This window comes from Lissotriton vulgaris, chromosome 5 (genome assembly GCF_964263255.1).
Source record: "Lissotriton vulgaris chromosome 5, aLisVul1.2, whole genome shotgun sequence".
NCBI classification, from domain to species: domain Eukaryota; kingdom Metazoa; phylum Chordata; class Amphibia; order Caudata; family Salamandridae; genus Lissotriton; species Lissotriton vulgaris.
The window spans coordinates 785,854,315-785,872,587 of NC_141693.1; the positions used below are offsets into that span (position 1 = coordinate 785,854,315).

Below are 18,273 nucleotides of genomic sequence, written 5' to 3' on the forward strand. Positions count from 1 at the left end.
ATTTCCACGGGGATCCCGGGTCTGGAACAGGATGAACGGCGGATTATGGGCAGAGGGTCGGGAGCCTCGTTAGGCTGCGACCGTCTTCATCGGCTGCTAGCCACGCCTCCCTAGAGGAGGCTCCATGATTCTGGTGCTGTTAGACCTGTCTGCAGCCTTCAACACTGTGTCGCATGAGATTCTCCTTGGCCGTTTGCAGAGAGTTGGAATTGGAGGCGTAGCTCTGTCCTGGCAGGAGAGTTTTCTCACTGGCCGCTCTCAAAGTGTCAGCCTGGGCTCCTATTGTTCCACCTTTAGGGAGCTCGCCAAGGGGGTTCCACAGGGCTCATGTCTAAGCCCCACATTATTTAATGTGTACGTGGCCCCCCTTGCTGACATTGTGAGAGCATACGGGTTCACTCCTGTGTCGTATGCCGACGACACCCAACTCTTGTTTCCCTTCCAGACTCTCACCCCGGAAACAAAAAATCTCTTTGCCGAGGGCATGAGAGCGGTGTCCACCTGGATGGCCTCCAACTGCCTCCAGTGTAATGTCAGCAAGACAGAAGTTATGCTCTTCGGGAAAGCCAATCTCCTGTGGTCACCAGATTGGTGGCCCTTAGAGCTAGGACCCGTTCCCTGCCGAAAGCAATCAGTGAAAAATCAGGGAGTAAGACTGAATCAAGATCTGGTTCTAAAAGAACATGTAAACCTAGTGACAGGCTCCTGCTTCCGGACCATCGGTCTCCTAAGAAGGGTTTTCCCCTTCTTGTCAGACGATTATAGAAAGACCCTTGTCCAGGCCCTTGTAATAAGTCGTCTGGACTATTGCAATGGTCTCTTCATCTCTGCAAACGAACATGTGCTTAACCGTCTTCAAGTGGCCCAAAATACTGCGGCCAGGCTGGTCCTTAATGTCCCTGCGAGAACACCTTCTAGGCCCTTATTGGAACAGCTCCATTGGTTGCCCATACATCAGCGAATCAATTTCAAGATTTGCTGCATTATACATAAAAGTCTTTATGGATCAGGCCCCCAATATCTGAGTCAGAAATTCCAAATCCATAAACCGGAACGTCTCTTGCGATCCAGCAACCAAGCCTTACTAAAAATCCCTTCCATTAAGAAGGCCAGACAGGGCGGCCGAGCACTGTCATACATAGGACCCTCCACCTGGAATAAACTTCCTTTCAGTCTGAGACATAATGCCAATCTTTTATCATTTCGGAAAGCACTCAAGACACATCTCTTCTATGAAACATAGCTCCCCTCACATTTCCTACTGGTCACCTTTTCTGGCACCAACAGCATATCTGGTAATATAAGCAAATCAAGTGCGGAGATACCCCTTCGGGAGTCGAGTCCAGCTCTATAAAAGAAAACAAATAAATAAATAAATAAATAAAGAAGAGCTGCTGACCCGAGGACTGAAGCGCTGCTGCAGAAAGTTGGCGCCAAACTCTTCCTGCTTCCTTAAGGACTCGACAATCATGGTGAGCTGTCTCGTCCTGCAACTGTGAGACCTCCAAGAACTCCAGAACTCCTCCAACCTTTTACATTTTAACCAAAAAACTCCCTTGGAGTGGAGGTACTGCTCTCCTGCAGCTGCAGGCACCAAAGCACAAAGTACAGGTTTACTGACATGCTATCCCTGGCGACTCCAACTCATCACTAAAACCAAAAGTGATACGCCAGCTCCAGAGGATCAGATTGGTCTGTCCACCAAGGTTGAAGACACCAGGGCTTACCGGAGCTGGGCCGCATCAATACCCAGGGTATCCTCTGCAGCATTCACTGAGACGAAGAGTTCAATCTAGACTACCATTGCCCAGGAATCAAGCACCTGTCAAGGGACATGACAGGTGACCCACTTTTAGATTGGTCCAGTTGTCCAGGAGTCGCCTGTCCAAGCTGCCTGCTCCTGACAACAAGGACAACTTGATTCACCGCCCAACTGACAGCTGCTCTGTGGTCCTGAGCCCCCTGCAACATTCCCCCTTGAGTCTGACTCCTCGGACTACCCTTTAAGTCCCTTTGTGCAGTGTGTTTTCAAGCAGCCCTCTTCTTTGTAGCGCACCAGCTATCAACAAACTCAGCAGCTTGCTCCCGGCTCTCCTGCAATCCACTGGTGGAACTTTGGGCCTGGCCTTGCTACTTACCTAAATTTCGAAGGCGAACCCTGAGATCCCACTATATGATTGATTTTATATGCATTTTTCAATCTTTTCCCATTGATTTTAATGGTGCGTAATTGCACACAAAAGTAATTCATTTTGCAGACTTTGAAAATTGCTATCTTAAAAAGGACTTATTGTAGAATGAAGTTCTTGATGTGAAAAATTACATACAAATTAGTGTTGTTATTATTATAAATTGGTCTTTGACTTATTCTTGAGTGTCTGGCTTATGTATTGCCTCTGTGAGTACAACACATGCTTAGCACTACCCTTTGATAAGCCTAACAGCTCGCCCACACTACCACAAATAGAGTATTAGTATTATCTACTTTTGCCTTTATATACCAATCTGGGTCTCACTGGACTCTCTCCAACGTGTACTTCATTTTAGTACACTATATAGAGAGCCAATGTCCTACAAAGCTGTAGATCAGCATGTCCCTTTATTTAATATTACAAGATAGACCACATCATAACGACCATACATACCCAACCTAGTAACATCAAGTAGTCCTGGTGAAGAAAGAAAACTTGTCACGAAGGGAATAGTACCCATTAAAACTCTCAAGGTAGGAAGTAGACGAATTAACCACTAACTGACCTATGTGACCATGACAAGAGAATTCATACACTTGAAAGCTTGCCTGATTTCCCCCCATCTTCTTTCCGGAAGTCATACATTCAGACATCATAAGCATATGGACAATTCTCATTTTTATTGTTTTAATGAATTGGTATCCGATTAAGAAATGTGTATTTAGTTATAACACATCTGTTTATATTTAGAAATTTGATGACAATCACAAGGATGTTATACTTGCACGTACATGGGTAATCGTCAATCACTTATTAAATGTGTAAAAAAGTTTATTATCAACCAAAGGCTGAAACTTAAAACTTTAAGTTTATTGTAACCCAGCTTTCAGTATATGCCAATTATCATGTGTTACTGTACAACATTTAGAAGGAAATTGCATTTGACGCACTAGCAATGTATTAAATCACCTGTTTATTGTGTAATGTTCTCTTTATAACCATATCTGTTGTTTCCTGAAACCATTAGTACTGTCATCTTGCACCTAACATTGTGCCCCTTTTTATAATGGTGACAGGCATCTCCCGGTAAGGCATCCACTTCTAGTCAACAAGCATTCTCAGAGTGCGTCCACAGCTAGGACACTGACTTGCCTTCTGGGCAGTCATCATTGGCTATTCAGAGTGTGCGTCCTCATGTTGCTGTGCCATATGATTGCTTTTTGGGAGCTAGTTCTAGTACTTTCCTAGAGCATACTATTTTTTTGTGTTTTATATAAATGGAACACATTATTCCATGCAGAAGCTTACTGCCAGCAGAAATGAGAGAAGTGTGGTGAGTGTTTGCACAAGACAGCAATCACTGATGGGCGATAATGGTAAAATGGTAATTTTACTGATACAATAGATATTCCCAGGGCAAATTTCACTTTTGGTCTAGTTCAGGAACTGCCAAATGGAGTTCCTATAAAAGGCGAGTAACTTTTCAATCCATCTTCAACATGCCACAGTCCCACTCAAGTTTGATTCTTTCTCATGTTCCATATTTTGACTTACTTACAGTTGTCTTTACTTATTTAATGGTATGGCGATGTTGCTGTGAACAGAAACGTTTTTTTTAAAAGCTTTATTACCTCTCCTTTAAGGTCTTGTTTTATTTTAGCTAAATCATTCTTTGAAGAAATTTCTGGATAACACCTTTTTTATGATCTCACTTCATAGTAATAGAGAGTTAACAGAGTGGATTGTAAAGATGATCACCTTCGTTATCCTTCGAGCATCTGCCCGGGTACTGTAAGATCCCAAATCAGGTTGGCATTTAAATTTTTGGTTCAATCTCTTCTCTTTCAAGCTGGACCACCGGCATCAGGAATAACCAGAATTTTTTCAGGAAAATATATTTGCTCCTAAAAGCATGCTTATTTTTTGTTTAGTTGTTGAAAATAAAATGTTTGTGAACCTGAGATTGCCTACTTGAGAAGACTAACACCACCAGTTCTACGGTCAAATCAATGATTTTGTGCTAAGAGATATCTTACCCATGCATAAGGAAAATGTCCCTAAAATAGCCACCACCTTCACCTATGTTTGCACTCAATCTGTCTGTCTACAAGCTACAAGTGGGAATACCAGGATCATGTACAGCTGCTAGACCCTCTGTCTCATCCGCAAAGTCTGGAATCTAATTGTGGAACTCAAAGTACTCCTGCAACAAATAATTCATTCCTGTACCCTTTAAAATAGTGAAAGAAAAAAGATGAAACTACAGCATGAGAAATACAGTGTGTGATCCACAATTATGTTGGTCCCAGGCCTGCACTACAAGGAAAAAAAGTCAGTCACTCCTTGAATTTTATGGCAACTAAATTCTCTGGTTAAGGGTTACTCACAGACTTGATGGGGTGAGATGAATAGTCTAAATCAGAGTGCAAACACCAATACCTTTCCCTGTTACAGTTGGTTTTGTTGCTAGAGTACTCTGTCTCCCATTTCTTTCATTAAGGAGTAGGTCTGTGCCCTCAATGAAGGCAACGGATAGAGCTGCACCTCATTTAAACAAAAGAGACAGTATTTAGTTCAATAAGAAAGTAGGACTCCATTGTTTTGGTGAGATTAGGACCAAGCAAATACGACTCTGCAGCTTGTCATTTACCATGTTGCTGAAGGTTATCTATGAAAGGGAATCAACTTCATTATAGTTTGGTATGTGAGGGGACCACGACAGTGCAGCTTCCTACAAACTTAGAACGTCTCAGACTTGTGCTGAAGATGACATAAGCCAACAAGTTTAAACTTTACTTTTTGCCTGAACCTTCACTAAGCAAACATATTTTGGGGCTGACCCATACAGGACATAACATAGGCAACTGCAACTACAAGTGATTGGGTCCTGTGCCTCATGGGTTCCCCCTCGGTACAAATTCTTTGTTTATTTTTTTGGCAACTATCCAAAGGGAAATTTTAGGACCATCAATTTGCCGGTCATGTCACGGGAAAGAGGAGCTAGGGATAGTATTACTAGGTTTTGCTTATTCTGTAATGAGGAATTTCTTTTCAGATTCTCTTTCAATCAATTCATGTGATTTCACAACCTAGCTTGTTTAGCTTTCAGTAGTAAGATTGTGGGTGCAGAAGTTGATACATCAAGAGTATTACTGCTGACCAATAATAACAAATAATATATTCAAAGAATTTAAAGCATTATTGAAATGATTATAAATTAAAACTTTTGAAATCTGCAAGAAACAAAAAAAGCTAATTATTGTTTATATGAACTGAAGTCGGATCAGTTTATGTATAAAGAAAGGTTTAATAGGGTTTTTAAGTATGAGAGATATTAATGTGGAAATAGATATTCATAAAGAGATCATTATTTTGACAAATAGGGCACCACTGACAGTGGTTGACAAGTGAAAGCATTTTCTGTACAGAGTTTTTTCATAATTCGTACTTTACACTTAAAGGTTCCGCTGTAAATGAAAAAGTATCTTGAAAAAAACTTCAGAACTGAAAATATGACGCACTTCACACTTCTCTCTAAAATCAAAAACTGAATTACTAACTGCATCAGTCCAAAAACAGATCAGGTGGTTTCCTACCAAAAAGAAGAAATGGCTGAGTGAGGAGCATTACCGGTATTTCATAAATTAATAAACGGGTTCCGACATCGTTGACCCACGTCTTAGAAGTAAATAGCAAGAACCTCAATTTTTTTTACAAAATTAAATTGCAGAAATGAAAGAAATTGGATTTGAATCTGTCAGATAGGGGAATGATGTGATACAGTCACATGAGTCGGTTGAATTATAATTAAATGGAGGAGTTGGATTTTTCTACACAATGGTTTCCAAAACTTCACTGCTTACAGTAATTAGAGTGAATTATGGGCTTAATAACACACAACAGAGTCTCAGCAGTCTATTCATTCTGCACAACACAAAGAATAAAAAATCAAAATTCAAAAAAGTTAAATAATGCGATAGTGTACATTTTACCTGATTTGTGAAAAAAGTGATACATTTCCTCTTGCTAGGTACCTACCACGTGACCTCGAACAAGAGCTCAGGCACTTCTTATCAACGTGTAAGATATGAAATTGTTATTTGAAGTACACAGACTAAAAAAAAATGCCAAGGGTTTGGCTGTTGAACAATATTGACAACTAACAATCAACTGAACATAAATACTGGGGACTTGAAGTTGGTTTGGTTATTGTTTTTTTTATTTAAAGGGCTGCTGTATAGCAACTGCTTATAAACTTGCGGTTACTTCGAGACACTTAGATGTCTGCAAATACTAACCTTAGGCAAAGACTAGAGATGACCTCACAGTTGGAACAGGACAGATGTTTCAAGAGGCTCTCCATCTAGGTGAGAGCTTAGGCGAGGTGAATTATTGTCTGCTGACCACAGATAATTTTGGTGAGATCTTGTCACTTCATGAAGAGGGATGGTGGTCCCTTCTTCAGTATTTGTGTCTTGAGCTCTTTCTTGAAGGATCTGAGGCTCATGGGGGGAGATGTGGCCTAACAACCTGAGACGCCGACTATGAAACTGGGAACCAAGTGTAAGTCCTGGTGTTTGCTCAATATCTTGTTATTTTGAGCACATCACTTAATCTACCCATGTCCGAAAAAATCTGACATTGTTTGATGTAATCTAATGCTTATTTAAAGCACTCTGATGACGTAGTTTGCACTATATAAGACTTCAAACATACAAAATAAAAGAGAAGGTATTTCTAAGAAGCTTTAAGGGACCAATTTGTGCTAGTCATGCTGTTCCGATTGAGGCAAATCATCTACGGATACATTTATAAATCTGTTAAAATCCACCATCAAAGTCAACCCCAGAAAACCAATACCAGGTTTTTTTATTGCAATCATGGTATTCACTTACTGGCAGCAGCCTCGTCATCTTAAAGCATTTATTTTCTCAAGTACTGGTTTCACAATAAAACTAAAATGTTTTCTCACAAAAGCATTCATGATAATTCCTAGAAAGCATCTTACTGCAGGCGCAATTAATAAAATGGTGGTGTAAGAACTTCATTCAATTGAATTCATGATAATTCTTAGAAAGCATCTCACTGCAGGTGCAATTAATAAAATGGTGTTGTAAGAAGGTCATTTACCTGTTCGTGAAGGTAGTAATTAAAAGCAATCAGGTAAAAATAGCGCTCCAAGCTCTGCATTGTCCTTTGAAGAAAATACTCTTTGGTGCTATTACCCTGAAATATAAAGAACGCCACAAATTATATTGATTTAAAAATATAACATTGTTCTGCTTTTTAAGAAATATAATTTGACTTTTTATCCTGGGGATTAGATTTTAAATTGGTACATGTTTATTTCACAAGAAAGCAGATACCGCTATGTATGCAACATGCTGGGCAAGCTCGGATCACCTGGGATTTTCTTAGAAAACACACATTTCTATATTACCATAATTAACTCTAACGCAGCCTGACCAATTTTACTCCAGTTAAGCATTAAAAATGTTCCTGGAAAACAATGTTGCTAAGCTTGAAAGCTAGGAAAATGTATTCTACTTGTGGTCAAAGACTCAGCGCTGGAGTAGTTAACGTACAAGTTGTTTGCTGTATTTACAGTTCTGAGCCCTGGAAAGGCTCACTCCTCTTTCGATCTGTTGTAATACAAAGAAGGAATAGTATGCCACCTAAAGAAACATTAACTGGAGGGGAGTCGTACTACCCCTTCAGCAAGAAAGAGGAGAAGATGGCAAAACGTCAATTTGTCTAGGGTACGAGAAGAAGTTGCACCAGCTACACTTACAAGGTGGATGAAGTTAGTGCAATGTGTGTTAGACGCATTATGATTTTGCTCCAAAACCACAAGACCCAAGAAATGTGTCAATTATGGTTAGATATTCAAACATAATTCTCAAATTGCTATACACATGATTTTTGCCAATGGCTTTATAAGTACCTTCCTCGTCACTAGGGCCCTGCCAACTCATAGCCAAGCCACCATTCACACAAAGGCATTCTCTTATGAAAACAGATCCCATTTCCTTACTAAAATATTGATAAATATTTAATGAGTAAGGAAATCTTACAAACCTACTGTAGGAGTATTTCACGTTCTACTCCCGCCAACACTTGGCCAATACCAGTAAATACGAATTTGGTCTAAAATTGTCCGAATCATTCATGAGAACACCTTCACAACCACTCTTTCAAGCCGTCATGAGACCACACCCTCTTACCAAATGGGGGACAATACCACAATATGCCGCTCGGCAGTTATGGAACGGTGACAGAGCATGACTCGTTTTTTTAAGTTAGACGTATGCCTCACCCACACAGATTGGGAGAAAAATGAGAAATTCTGATTTGAGACTTTTCATATTGGATTATAATGATCTTGCGCCGAAAGCAATAGTGCCAGTGGTTCACCAAGCTTTGTGAAGGCAATAACTCAGGAAAATGCTAGATGAATGAGCAAGCCAACTGAGTCTCATATCAGCTCTGTGTGCACGGTTCCATCATTTTATTTGTATAATTCATCTTTCTTGCCTTTTCCAGTGCCTTCTGGGGCTGCAATGCTTCCTGCAACAAACCTGGTCTTCTTAAAATCCTCACTTCCTCCACTTTCTTTCTGCCGTTCTACACATCTCCCATTGCTGACAAATGGACAAAGTAAACCAGGGTTTAAACTAGCCTATCCAGTAGACTTGCTGTTTCAGACAGAGGCACTATCATCTTCAAACGTTTGTTCATGACTTAATAAAAAGCCTCAACGTTTCTCTATACTGTACACCTAAGCACTGAATCAAAGTACACAGCATGTCAGTGCTTAGTTGCATGGTGGTTTGCGCTATATAATCCTCCTCAGTGACTGCCATTCTTGACTAGAGTGGTCTGCATTCTAGCTCTGCCATTTACTCACTTAAATAAAATATATTTTCGAATCTTGTGACAACCACTCTCCCAGCTAAAAATAAGAATGGAAATGTAAGGTTTAAGAGTCCTCTCTTTCTTGTATCAGATCTGTAGCACACCTACTGTTCATCTTACCACCCAGTCTGGTTGAGGCCATTCAGTGTCTGTAACCTGTAAGAGTTGTTTTTCCTGTGGGGTATCATATGAGTCTGAATCTAGAGTCTGAGTGACCCTGCTTCAAGATTTGAGCCCTAGACTGCAAATCTCTGTAAGCAGTGAGGGTCTGAGAGTCCTGTGAATGTGGTAGATGAGGGACACAGTTTGCATGTGGGTGAGGGGGTCTTTTAAGCCACCTGCAGGAGCCCCCACACAGTTTTTCTAAGCCACTGGCTATTACACAAGACAACAGCATAAAAGCTGTGTTCTACACATGAATTAAGAGCATAATTCATAGGTATGATTACTTTCCACTGAAAAGGGTTTTGTGACTAATAATTTTATATGCATTTTAAACAAAATACATAACAGGTTCACTAGGATCTTTTGATGCCATATTGAGGATTTGCATGTTTCTGTGGTTAAGTATAAACCACATGACCTTTACTCTTATGGCAGATGGTAACGTTTGTTAAGAGTCTGACAGTACTCTCCTAAGAGTACAGAAGGCATAATACTATATAGCCAAATACAGTACTCATGGTGCCATTTCCATATGTATTTGTGTATGTCTATATATACACGGCAAAAAAGCACACTTTTTTAATGAGAAATTGTCACCCACGAGCATCATGATCAGTGTAACTGGCACCTACAACCAGTGGCAGCTGTTACCAGGCAGCAGTAATCGGGCGGGAAGGCGAGGGGAGTTACAAAAAGAAGATCATCTATGGGCCGGATTGCTAGCCTGCCACCGCCTCTCCTCCATCCTCTTCCTTCTGGGTGAACCGGAAGCACCAAGCACCCAGGCTCCCTTAGGCCAATCACAATGCTGCTCTCATCATGACAGCAGCGGTGTGATTGGTCAGAGCACCGTGGTTTGGTGCTTACATAGGGACTGTGAGCCTGGGCATGTACTCCACAAAGGCTCTACAATACAGCGATGGAGAACATGGAAAGTGCTCATGATTGTTTGGCCGATCCAAGAAAGCTGGGCAAACCTTCATGCACACTTAGAGAGTGCCTCCACTCCTCCCCACTGCTCTGCCCAGCACGCCTCACCCCACCCCGCAAAACTGCCTCAGCACGGAAAATTAAAATGATAATAACATTGTGTTATTAATTTATTTTTCCTTTTTTGCAGTGCTGAAAAGCAGTGAGGCGACGCTCCTCCACCTTAGCAGAGGAGCCGCCACTGCCTACAACGCATATCATTACCAGTCGACATGAAAGTTATTCCAAAAGTGACACTTTAATTCCCTTTTCAAGATAAACTTGGCCTCATTTGCTGGGAAGCCGAGCAGATGACTCTGCAAAGAATACCTCTGACAGAGCATAGATTGCACCATGCCACCTGTAAAGATGCTTGCTCATTGATCATCCAAATATGGCACCTCAAAGTGTTGTTCAGTCCCAAGCAACAAATCAAGCTCAGTGGATGTCTCCCTGAAGTACAGTGGAGAAAAAGTACACTCAGTTAGATATCACAGTACATGGCCAGAGCTTCAAGCAAGAGGAAATGATGTGTCTGTGTCCAATATGGGGAACCCGGGCTTGGGATCTAAAATCAAACTATTTACATGTTTGAAATGTTGAACACTTTCTAAACGGCCTGAATTGCATCATCAGAGGCCCTGGCATGGTTTACATTTTAATTCCGGTGTATGGAGTGTAATTTGCCTTCTGTGATTCGTCATTTATACCAGAGTCTATTCACCGAAACTGAAATGTTTACTGATGGGTAATGGTGTGTGCCTTCTACATAAAAGTATGCAAGTATGCTTTCAAGAAGGCTTCAAGTCTATAACATGAAAAGGATATGCATTATTAATACGGACAGCATAAAAAGCATGCTTATTGTGCAGCTGGTGAATGGATGATGGTTCTTCCACGATACACCACATATTTTGTAGCAGCCACTGAATTGTCCACAGGAAGTAAACGTGGCAAGATCATATACCACTGACATTATTATTCATTGTTAAAATAATATCTTTTATGAAATAGTTAAAACACATTTTGCGTCGAAGAATAAATATAAAAACATAGAAGACCTCTGGGGATGCAAATGTGGGTGAAGATACAAACCAGGCAGAGCTAAAATGGAAACCGAGTAAGATTCAAGAAAAGCATGGGGGGGCAAGGTCAAGATATGAGTTTCCATAGAACAAACATAGTTGGTTGTGGGATCTGAGAGCTATGGGTTACATTGTACCAGCATCTAATGGAAAATCCTAATCAAATTCATTTCCTAGGCAAAAACGCTAGAGAAAAATCTTTATATTGCCCCATCATAGTCCTACAATGGTTTCTTCGTTTTCCTCAGTTTCTTAATCCCTCAGGTTGCTTTCATAAACTTATCGCAGTCTTTTAGCGCTTTACGACCTATGCCTACATTTAGGTTTTATATCAACATCTCATAGTTTAGTGCTGTGACTGAAACGTCTTTTCCAAAGTCTGGGTACATTTTAGCCATCACGTTAAGTCAAACACAGGTGTAGACAGCGGGACTGATTTACACTGTTTACACGTTCCGGCTAGTTATAATCCACTTCCAAGAAGCGGTTTAGTGCTGTTGTAGAGGCCATGGCATGCTCTACTCAGACAAGGTGGTGGCAGAAACAGGACTCCTCCATTAAATATCCAATTTGTCATAGGAGCAAGATTACAAAACACAATCACTACTGTATTTCAGGCTCTGCGAGGAAATGTCCAACCCTATTATTAGTGTAAAAGACAACATCCTCTGCAGTGTATATAAATATATTTTGTTTGTGGTTGATGATTTGCTTCATTCATAGTCAAAAAGTATGCTTATCAATTTGTGAAAACTCCATTCAATCGCAGGGTGCTGCAAGTACCCTGCTTTTCATTGTCAACTGCATCACAAACACTCAACTTTGAAACAGAATGTGGCCTTGATTTGTCAGTGTAGATAAGCTGTTAGTTAACTACACTGAGCAGCATCCACAAAGGAACATGTCTAGCTTATAGACAAGTACCTGAAACCTGTTACAAACATTAGAACATAACAGGCAAAGAAGCGCAAACCCACACTCGAACCCAAATACTTAAAATGGGCACGGGTCGACACCTCGTTAGTAAAGCGTTGCAGGAACACACCATAGTCTCCTTAATTGGCCTTCTGGAAATCTGGAAAATGGACCTCAGTAGGATGCTACACGACTCGGAGTGAAGAGCTCAGTAGGGTGCTACACGAATCGGAGTGGACTACCCCCCAAAAATATCTGGGAATGCCTGTTCCAAGAAACATTCAGTTATCCATCTTGCACAGGGCCGAGCTCACACCAGACAACCGTAATCAAATATTCCCAGATGCTAATATCTGCTAGTCCCTCAAGCGAACGTTTGGCACATGGTCTGGTCCATAGCAAGCTACTGATAGGTTGTACAAAAAAAGCTTACCAATATCACTAACTGTAATAACCTTAATATGCAGAAGGCCTGTACATGGGCCTTTACAAGCGCACCAAGCATTACAAAGTAGCAGCTAGGTTGGTTGACCTTGCTTTGCTGTTACCTGAGAATACCGTCACACTAAAATGGCATGCTAGTCTGCTCCATCTTTAGTGTTGTAGCACAATACGCTAATGCTCTGGGTGGGAGCAGAGAGCACAGCACTAAGAGGAGAAGAGATGATAGGCCTTCAGAGACATCCTATTTCCATGGAGTGGGATGCCTTGCTGATACACCTCAAACACAAGGAGATGATGGACAGATCGCTGAAACTTTACAGACACTCATCCCCAGTCACAGATCTGGGTTGAATCCATCATCATTCCTTAGCTCGCTTCGCCACCTCAGTTCAGACCCAGCTATATGCAAATCAGTCTTGACCCTGTGCCTCATGGGAACAGTCCAGCCCAAACTCCCAAGCCATGTCTTCCCTAGATCGGAAACAAGCATCCTGCAACCAGTTTCAGGCAAACAACCTTCATCAGCCAGGCTAGCTTGAATCCAGAGGCAAAGTGAGCAAGGGACCCACTTCTGAGCATACCCTGCCAACTTAGGGCGAACAAAGCAAACACAAGGAGATGATAGACGGAGCGCTGAAACTTTTCAGACACTCACCCCCAGTCACAGATCTGGGTTGAATCCATCATCGTTCTTTAGCTCACTTCGCCACCCCACTTCAGACACAGCTATATGCAAATAAGTCTTGACCCTGTGCATCATGGGAATAGTCCAGCCCAAACTACCAATCCATGCCTTTCCTGGACCAAAACAAGCATCCTGGGACCAGTTTCGGGATAACAGCGTTCATCAGCCAGGCTAGCTTGAATCCAGTGGCAAAGTGAGTCTGTGTAACCTGAAAGATAGGTCTGCTGTGAGCCTGTAAGACTGGAGGAAGGGACTGTGTAACCTGAGAGATAGCACTGCTGTGGGAGCCTGTAAGACTGGAGGAAGAGGCTGCGAAACCTGAGGGATGGCTCTGCTGTGGGAGCCTGTAAGACTAGAGGAAGAGGCTGCGAAACCTGAGAGATCGCTCTGCTGTGAGCCTGTAAGACTGGAGGAAGAGGCTGTGTAACCCGAGAGGTAGCACTGCTGTGGGAGCCTGAAAGACTGGAGGAAGAGCTAATGTAACCTGAGAGACATCTCTGCTGTGGGAGCCTTAAAGACTGGAGGAAGAGGCTGTGTAACCCGAGGGATAGCTCTGCTGTGGGAGCCTGTAAGACTGAAGTAAGAGGCTGTGTAACTCGAGGGATAGCACTGCTGTGGGAGCCTGTAAGACTAGAGGAAGAGTCTGTGTAACCCGAGGGATAGCTTTGCTGGGGAAGCCTGAACTAAGAGGATGTGTAACCTGAGAGATAGCTCTGCTATGAGACGAGGACTGGGGGAAGAGGATGTGTAACGTGAGGGATAGCTCTGCTGTGAGACGAGGACTGGGGGAAGAGGATGTGTAACCCGATGGATAGCTCTGCTTTGAGCCTGTAATACTGGAGGAAGAGGCTGTGTAACCCGAGAGATAGTCTGCTGTGGGAGCCTGCAAGAAGAAGCTGTGTAACCTGTGAGATAGCTCTGCTGTGCATGCCTGCTCCACTGGAGGAAGAGGCTGTGTAACCTGAGAGACATCTCTGCTGGGCTAGCCTTTAAGACTGGAGGAAGAGGCTTTGTAACCCGAGGGATAGCTCTGCTGTGGGAGCCTGTAAGACTGGAGGAAGAGGCTGCGTAACCTGAGAGATCGCTCTGCTGTGAGCCAGTTACTGGAGGAAGAGGATGTGTAACCCAAGAGATAGCTCTGCTGTGTACTGCGTAACCTGAGAGATCGCTCTGCTGTGAGCCTGTAAAACTGGAGGTAGAGGCTGTGTAACCCAAGGGGTAGCACTACTGTGGGAGCCTGTAAGACTGGAGGTAGAGGCTGCGTAACCTGAGAAATCGCTCTGCTGTGAGCCTGTAAGACTGGAGGAAGAGGCTGTGTAATCCGAGAGATAGCTCTGCTGTGGGAGCCTGTAAGACTGGAGGAAGAGGCTGTGTAACCTGAGAGACATCTCTGCTGGGCGAGCCTTTAAGACTGGAGGAAGAGGCTTTGTAACCCGAGGGATAGCTCTGCTGTGGGAGCCTGTAGGACTGGAGGAAGCGGCTGTGTAACCCGAGGGATAGCTCTGCTGTGGAAGCCTGTAAGAAGAGGCTGTGTAACCTGAGGGATTGTTCTGCTGTGGGAGCCTGTAAGACTGGAGGAAGAGGCTGTGTAACCTGAGGGATAGCTCTACTGTGGCAGCCTGTAAGGCTGGAGTAAGAGGCTGCGTAACCTGAGAGATCGCCCTGCTGTGAGCCTGTAAGGCTGAAGTAAGAGGCTGTGTAACCCGAGAGATAGCACTGCTGTGGGAGCCTGTAAGACTGGAGGAAGAGGCTGTGTAACCCGAGGGATAGGTCTGTTGTGGGAGCCTGTAAGACTGGAGGAAGCGGCTGTGTAACCCGAGGGATAGCTCTGCTGTGGAAGCCTGTAAGAAGAGGCTGTGTAACCTGAAAGATTGCTCTGCTGTGCATGCCTGCTCCACTGGAGGAAGAGGCTGTGTAACCTGAGGGAAGGATCTGCTGTGGGAGCATGTAAGAAAAGGCTGTGTAACCTGAGAGATAGCTCTGCTGTGCATGCCTGCTCCACTGGAGGAAGAGGCTCTGTAACCTGAGGGATAGCTCTGCTATGAGACTAAAACTGGAGGAAGAGGCTGTGTAACATGAGGGATAGCTCTGCTGTGAGACTAAGACTGTAAGAAGAGGCTGTGTAACCTGAGGTATAGCTCTGCTGTGAGACTAGGACTTGAGGAAGAGGCTGTGTAACTCGAGGGATAGCTCTGCTGTTGGAGCCTGTAAGACTGGCGAAAGAGGTAGTGTAACCCGAGTGATTGCTCTGCTGTGGGAGCCTGTAAGAAGAGGCTGTGTAACCTGAGAGATAGTTCTGCCGTGCATGCCTGCTCCACTGGGGGAAGAGGCTCTGTAACCTGAGGGATAGCTCTGCTATGAGACTAAGACTGGAGGAAGAAGCTGTGTAACGTGAGAGATAGCTCTGCTGTGAGACTAAGACTGGAGGAAGAGGCTGTGTAACCTGAGGGATAGCTCTGCTGTGAGACTATGACTGGAGGAAGAGGCTGTGTAACTCGAGGGATAGCTCTGCTCGGGGACACTGTAAGACTTGAGGAAGAGTCTGTGTAACCTGAGAGATAGCTCTGCTGTGAGCCTGTAAGACTGGAGGAAGGGGCAGTGTAACCTGAGAGATAGCACTGCTGTGGGAGCCTGTAAAACCGTTAGAAGAGGCTGTGTAACCTTAATGATAGCTCTGCTGTGGGAGCCTGTAAGACGAAGAGGCTGTGTAACCTGAGGGATTGTTCTGCTGTGGGAGCCTATAAGACTGGAGGAAGAGGCTGTGTAACCCGAGGGATAGCTCTACTGTGGCAGCCTATAAGACTGGAGGAAGAGGCTGCGTAACCGGAGAGATTGCTCTGCTGTGAGCCTGTAAGACTGGAGGAAAAGGCTGCGTAACCTGAGAGATCGCTCTGCTGTGAGCCAGTTACTGGAGGAAGAAGATGTGTAACCCAAGAGATAGCTCTGCTGTGTGCTGCGTAACCGGAGAGATCGCTCTGCTGTGAGCCTGTAAAACTGGAGGTAGAGGCTGTGTAACCCAAGGGGTAGCACTACTGTGGGAGCCTGTAAGACTGGAGGTAGAGGCTGCGTAACCTGAGAGATCGCTCTGCTGTGAGCCTGTAAGACTGGAGGAAGAGGCTGTGTAATCCGAGAGATAGCTCTGCTGTGGGAGCCTGTAAGACTGGAGGAAGAGGCTGTGTAACGTGAGAGACATCTCTGCTGTGGGAGCCTTTAAGACTGGAGGAATAGGGTGTAATCCGAGGGATAGGTCTGTTGTGGGAGCATGTAAGACTGGAATAAGAGGCTGTGTAACTCAAGGGATAGCCCTGCTGTGGGAGCCTGCAAGCCTAGAGGAAGAGGCTGTGTAACCCGAGGGATAGCTCTGCTGTGCATGCTTGCTCCACTGGAGGAAGAGGCTGTGTAACCTGAGGGATAGCTCTGCTATGAGACTAAGACTGAAGGGAGAGGCTGTGTAACCTGAGGGATAGCTCTGCTATGGGACTACGACTGAAGGAAGAGGCTGTGTAACCTGAGGGATAGCTCGTCTGTGAGACTAGGACTGGAGGAAGAGTCTGTGTAACCCGAGGGATACCTCTGCATGGGGAGCCTGTAGGACTGGAGGAAGAGGCTGTGTATTCCAAAGGATAGCTCTGCTTTGGAAGCCTGTAAGAAGAGGCTGTGTAACCTGAAAGATTGCTCTGCTGTGCATGCCTGCTCCACTGGAAGAAGAGGCTGTGTAACCTGAGAGACATCTCTGCTGTGGGAGCCTTTAAGACTAGAGGAAGAGGCCGTGTAACCCGAGGGAAGGATCTGCTCTGGGAGCATGTAAGAAGAGGCTGTGCAACTCGAGGGATAGCTCTGCTGTGGGAGCCTGTAAGACTGGAGGAAGAGGCTGTGTAACCCGAGGGATAGCTCTGCCGTGCATGCCTGCTCCACTGGAAGAAGAGGCTGTGTAACATGAGGGATAGCTCTGCTGTGAGACTAAGACTGGAGGAAGAGGCTGTGTAACGGGAGGGATGGCTCTGCTGTGAGACTAAGACTGGAGGAAGAGGCTGTGTAACGGGAGGGGTAGCTCTGCTCGGGGAGCCTGTAAAACTGGAGGAAGAGTATGTGTAACCTGAGATTTAGCTCTGCTGTGAGCCTGTAAGACTCGAGGAAGGGGCTGTGTAACCTGAGAGATAGCACTGATGTGGGAGCCTGTAAGACCGTTAGAAAAGGCTGTGTAACCTTAAAGATAGCTCTGCTGTGGGAGCCTGTAAGACAAAGAGGCTGTGTAACCTGAGAGATCGCTCTGCTGTGAGCCTGTAAAACTGGAGGAAGAGGCTGTGTAACCTGAGGGGTAGCACTACTGTGGGAGCCTGTAAGACTGGAGGTAGAGGCTGCGTAACCTGAGAAATCGCTCTGCTGTGAGCCTGTAAGACTGGAGGAAGAGGCTGTGTAAACCGAGAGATAGCTCTGCTGTGGGAGCCTGTAAGACTGGAGGAAGAGGCTGTGTAACCTGAGATACATCTCTGCTGTGGGAGCCTTTAAGACTGGAGGAAGAGGCTGTGTAACCCAAGGGATAGGTCTGTTGTGGGAGCCTGTAATACTGGAAGAAGAGGCTGTGTAACTCAAGGGATAGCTCTGCTGTGGGAGCCTGTAAGACTAGAGGAAGAGGCTGTGTAACCCGAGAGATAGCTCTGCTGTGCATGCTTGCTCCACTGGAGGAAAAGGCTGTGTAACCTGAGGGATAGCTCTGCTGTGAGACTAAGACTGGAGGATGAGGCTATGTAACCTGAAGGATAGCTCTGCTATGAGACTAAGACTGAAGGAAGAGGCTGTGTAACATGAGGGATAGCTCTGCTGTGAGACTAGTACTGGAGGAGGAGTCTGTGTAACTCGAGGAATAGCTCTGCTCGGGGAGCCTATAAGACTGGAGGAAGAG

General features: G+C 44.3%; 1 protein-coding gene across 2 annotated transcripts in view; it reads right to left on the bottom strand.

The window, feature by feature from the left end:
* Nucleotides 1–18,273, bottom strand: part of PALD1 (phosphatase domain containing paladin 1) — a 1,202,673-nt gene that overhangs the window by 503,844 nt on the left and 680,556 nt on the right. For both annotated transcript variants that reach the window (XM_086922256.1, XM_086922257.1), the window contains exon 11: nt 7,323–7,418. In XM_086922256.1, coding sequence (XP_086778382.1) covers nt 7,323–7,418 — 96 coding nt within the window. The remainder of the gene's footprint in view (nt 1–7,322; nt 7,419–18,273) is intronic.